Source organism: Perognathus longimembris, chromosome 2, assembly GCF_023159225.1.
Source record: "Perognathus longimembris pacificus isolate PPM17 chromosome 2, ASM2315922v1, whole genome shotgun sequence".
NCBI lineage: Eukaryota > Metazoa > Chordata > Mammalia > Rodentia > Heteromyidae > Perognathus > Perognathus longimembris.
In genome coordinates this window covers 12964925-12969613 of record NC_063162.1, presented here as the reverse complement: position 1 = coordinate 12969613, position 4689 = coordinate 12964925, and the positions used below count along the sequence as shown (strand labels likewise).

The following is a 4689-nucleotide window of genomic DNA, read 5'->3' as shown; positions in this document are numbered from 1 at the left end:
GCAGCAGAAAACAGATCCAGCCAATTGATATGTTGAACCTTTTCTTCTTAATCTTATGTCTTTAAGCACAAAAAGGATTTAGCTTTTAAAAGTATAAGGTCTCCGTGTCATGTAAGAAGTAAAGGAGGACGTTTTATTCTACATAAAAAAACCCTAACTCTAGCATAAGATGAACTATTCCAAACTAACATGTCTACCTAACATGTGTTTATGCATGTGTAATGCAACTCCAATCGTGGGGAGTGAGGAAGTTCCTGCCTCGTGCCCCACTACCTGCTGTACTCATACATTGTGATTCATTAAAGCTGTTAGCGGCCAGCTTTTGTCCTAAGCCTCTGCGACCAAGTTCTAGTCTTATCACTCCCGGAAATGCCATGCCTACAGGGGTGCTTAAGGTTGGCACACTCCATCCCAGTAACACCACTTGACAGAAAGATGGCGCCGGATAGAAAGCCTCTTCTCCCACATTCCCCAGCTCCCCAGCACTTTGAATGCCCCTTTCCTGGGCAGCTTCCATTTCAATACTTTCCAATCCCTTGTCTATTTTAAGGCTTCCCCTTGACTCCCTGATCTCCATCCCAAAGTAGCCTGAAGGTAGGAAGGGGAAAGGAAAGGGAGACACAGCCTAGAGGGACCACCGGGGAGGCTATGGGTGCTGTCTCTTCCATGTGACTCCAACTGTTTCCCTGGCTCCCCATCTTCAACCTCCCCAAGTTGGCAAAACTAGGCTGATAAGTCCAGGGCAGGGGTGAATAAACAAATAAATCACTCCCCAGTTGTAACACTTTTATAATCAAATTAGAGCCCAAAAGCAAATTCATCTCTGTGGATTTAGGTAAGAGGAGGTGGCTTTGTCAACTCATCATGCTTCACTTTATACACTCACCAAGCACTAGCGTTTGCTCTGGACAGCTGTGGCAGTCAGCCGCTCTGCAAGGCGTGGATCTGAGTTGACGTTCCTTCCAGATGCTGTTCTTTCATTCCAATGTCAGAAAGATGTGTGAGCATTATATAACATTATGTAACTCTACCGTGCACCCTTGTGCTGACAATTAGAAGTTGTTTACTTCTCAGGGACTTAATTACAGATTTATTTTTCAGGCCTGAGATGAGGACATGACTGGGACCAAATTAGACAAGAGGTTTATGGTCCTGAGATCTATCCTGTCAGGCCTCCAATATAATCTACTTACACGATAACCACTCATCCATTTAGCAACCTAAAAAGAAAAAAGCCACCACCCACTGATATAACTTTAAATGCTTTCGAATTTAATCCCCTTGGGTATTTATATATATTTTCTTCGCTCATCCCTCCAAAGCTAATCTCGGAGTTGTGAGAATCTGGGAACTTGGGCAAAGGAGAAAGCAACCACGCAAATGAAAGTCTCAGTTCATGACGTCAACCCAAAGTGATGGTACCTTTTGGGTTGAATTGGCCTAGCTCCGATTATAAAACCACATGAATAATAAAGTAGAGAATGTTGGAATTAACTGAAGGTGAAAATTCTACAATGTCATGATCTTGTTCCTTCTTTGTGGATTGCCATTCACTCTGGACGTTCTAGATGTTAAAAGCGGTTCCTCTAAGCACCAACACCCCCCCCCCTCCCCAAGCGCCCTTTACTGAGAACATATCTAAATCGTTATGTTCTCAGACAGAGCCCGGCCTGGGCCCCGTGTGCTTCCCGCTGGCCCTGAGCACAGCGCATTCTCTGATGCATCCACCATGCTCTCCCCTCCTAGCACTTAAGGTCATACAAAGCGGCTTCTTCCTCACGAGAGCAGTGCGCAGCGTCTCGACCTGCTGGAAGTTTCTTCCTCTAGCCACCAGCACCCTCCTCCTCCTCCCTTCCCGCAAGCGGCCAGCAGGCAGGCTGCTAGCTCAGCTCTAGATCGGGGACGACTTCGCACGCACCCTGCTTGTGAGAACCAGTCTCCCAGCCCAAGTCCCCCAACCCCGGCGGACCGGCTGTCTCTCCAGCGCGCGCCGGCGCTCGGGGGACACCGGGCTGCTCCTGGACTGTGTGCCGCCAAGAGCCTTGCGGGGGGAGAGGGGTGCTCGCCGATCACGGTGCCAAACGGAGCCTAGCGCTGGAGGCGAACGTGGGACGGTTGGGAGCGGAATGCGCAGCGACTGGGGACGGCGGGAGAGGGCGGGGACCGGGTGGGAGCCGGGCACGGAGAGGGCGCAGGCAATAGGGCACTGGGGCGCGTGCCGCCGCCGGCGGGTGCCGGGCAGACGCTGGCCGGACGCTCCGGCCTCCGACTCCCGAGAGCCGCTCAACTGCGGGGGAGGGGGAAGGTGCGGGGAGCGGGGGGGGGGGCCGGTCCGGGGGCGTGCCTTTGCCGCGATTGGCTGCCGGAGCCTGACGCGCGACCCGGGGGCTGGCTCGGGGGAGGTGGGAGCGGGGTGGGGTGGGTGTTGGGTGCCGGAGCCGCGGGCCCGGCGCGCTCAGAACCATGCTGAGGTCCCGGCGGCTCTGCCAGCAGCGGCAGCGGCTCCAGCAGCAGCGGCGGCGGCGGCGGCGGCGACAGCGCTCGGCTCCGGCGGGGAAGGCGCCCCGGGCCCATGCCTCCGGCCCCGCGCCGCGGCTACCCTGACCCGGCCGCGACCTCCCTGCGCGGGGACCGCCGCCCCGGGCTTCTGGGGTGTTCCCCAACCACGGCCCAGCCCCGCCACACCCCCCGCCCCCGGCCTCCTCAGCTCGGCATGGGCGCGGGGGCGCTCGCCCTGGGCGCCTCCGAACCCTGCAACCTGTCGTCGGCCGCGCCGCTGCCCGACGGCGCGGCCACCGCGGCGCGGCTGCTGGTGCCCGCGTCGCCGCCCGCCTCGCTGCTGCCCCCGGCCAGCGAGGGCCCGGCGCCGCTGTCGCAGCAGTGGACGGCCGGCATGGGCCTGCTGATGGCGCTCATCGTGCTGCTCATCGTGGCGGGCAACGTGCTGGTGATCGTGGCCATCGCCAAGACGCCGCGGCTGCAGACGCTCACCAACCTCTTCATCATGTCCCTGGCCAGCGCCGATCTGGTCATGGGGCTGCTGGTGGTGCCGTTCGGGGCCACCATCGTGGTGTGGGGACGCTGGGAGTACGGCTCTTTCTTCTGCGAGCTGTGGACCTCGGTGGACGTGCTGTGCGTTACGGCCAGCATCGAGACCCTGTGTGTCATCGCCCTGGACCGCTACCTGGCCATCACGTCGCCCTTCCGCTACCAGAGCCTGCTGACGCGCGCGCGGGCGCGGGCGCTCGTGTGCACCGTGTGGGCCATCTCGGCCCTGGTGTCCTTCCTGCCCATCCTCATGCACTGGTGGCGGGCCGAGAGCGACGAGGCGCGCCGCTGCTACAACGACCCCAAGTGCTGCGATTTCGTCACCAACCGGGCCTACGCCATCGCCTCGTCCGTCGTCTCCTTCTACGTGCCCCTGTGCATCATGGCCTTCGTGTACCTGCGGGTGTTCCGCGAGGCCCAGAAGCAGGTGAAGAAGATCGACAGCTGCGAGCGCCGCTTCCTCGCCGGCCCCGCGCGGCAGCCCGAGCCCGCGTCCGCCTCGCCCTCCCCGGGACCTCCGCGCCCCGCCGCCGACTCCATGGCCAACGGGCGCACCAGCAAGCGCCGGCCCTCGCGCCTCGTGGCCCTGCGCGAGCAGAAGGCGCTCAAGACCCTGGGCATCATCATGGGCGTGTTCACGCTCTGCTGGCTGCCCTTCTTCCTGGCCAACGTGGTGAAGGCTTTCCACCGCGACCTGGTGCCCGATCGCCTCTTCGTCTTCTTCAACTGGCTGGGCTATGCCAACTCGGCCTTCAACCCCATCATCTACTGCCGCAGCCCCGACTTCCGCAAGGCCTTCCAGCGCCTGCTGTGCTGCGCGCGCCGGGCCGCCCGCCGGCGCCACGCCGCCCACGGAGACCGGCCCCGCGTCTCGGGCTGCCTGGCGGGAACCGGGCCGCCGCCGTCTCCCGGGGCCGCTTCGGACGACGACGAGGACGACGACGTCGGGGCCACACCGCCCGTGCGCCTGCTGGAGCCCTGGGCCGGCTGCAACGGCGGCGGCGGCGGCGGAGGAGGAGGAGCGGCGACCGCGGACAGCGACTCCAGCCTGGATGAGCTCCGCCGTCCAGGCTTCGCCTCGGAATCCAAGGTGTAGGGCCGGACTCTGCACGCGGCCGCCGAGCGCCTCCCGCCTCCCGGGGAGCGGAGCCCGCCGAGGCGCCCCGGAATGACTTCCCAGGGGAAACGGAGATCTGTGTTTACCCAAGACCGAAAGCAGGTGAACCCCAAGTCCACGAGCCTCGTCGGAGTTCATCCGAGACAAGCAAAAGCCATGGCCCCGTTGCACGAAAAGGAAAGTGTGGGGAGGGCTCGAGAGAGTGGCTTGAGAGTTCCCTTGGGTTCTTCTCTGTGTGTGGTTCGGCCTGCCTTTGTGCGTGTGAGTGCGTGTGTGTGTGTGTGTGCGCGCGCGTGTGATGCATCTGTAGGTATTTTCTTTTTCCAGGTGAGTTTTTGACACTTTCTGCGAGGACCCGAGTGGAAGTTGGATGGGTAAGGGGAGGGAGAGGGAGGGAGGAAGAGAGCGGGAGAGAGAGAGGGAGGGAGAGAGAGAGAGAGAACAAATTGTCAGGACATGTTTCCTTTTGCTTTCCAGAGAAATTACATTTTAATTCCCAAGTAATGATTTCTCCCGTTCTTAAA

General features: G+C 60.4%; 1 protein-coding gene across 1 annotated transcript; it reads left to right on the top strand.

Moving 5' to 3' along the window:
* Positions 1 to 2481: 2481 nt before the first annotated feature.
* Positions 2482 to 4270, top strand: Adrb1 (adrenoceptor beta 1). The gene has a single exon (XM_048334970.1). It carries the CDS (start codon positions 2573 to 2575, stop codon positions 4142 to 4144), a length of 1572 nt encoding a protein of 523 aa, XP_048190927.1. The 5' UTR covers positions 2482 to 2572; the 3' UTR covers positions 4145 to 4270.
* The last annotated feature ends 419 nt before the right edge of the window (positions 4271 to 4689 follow it).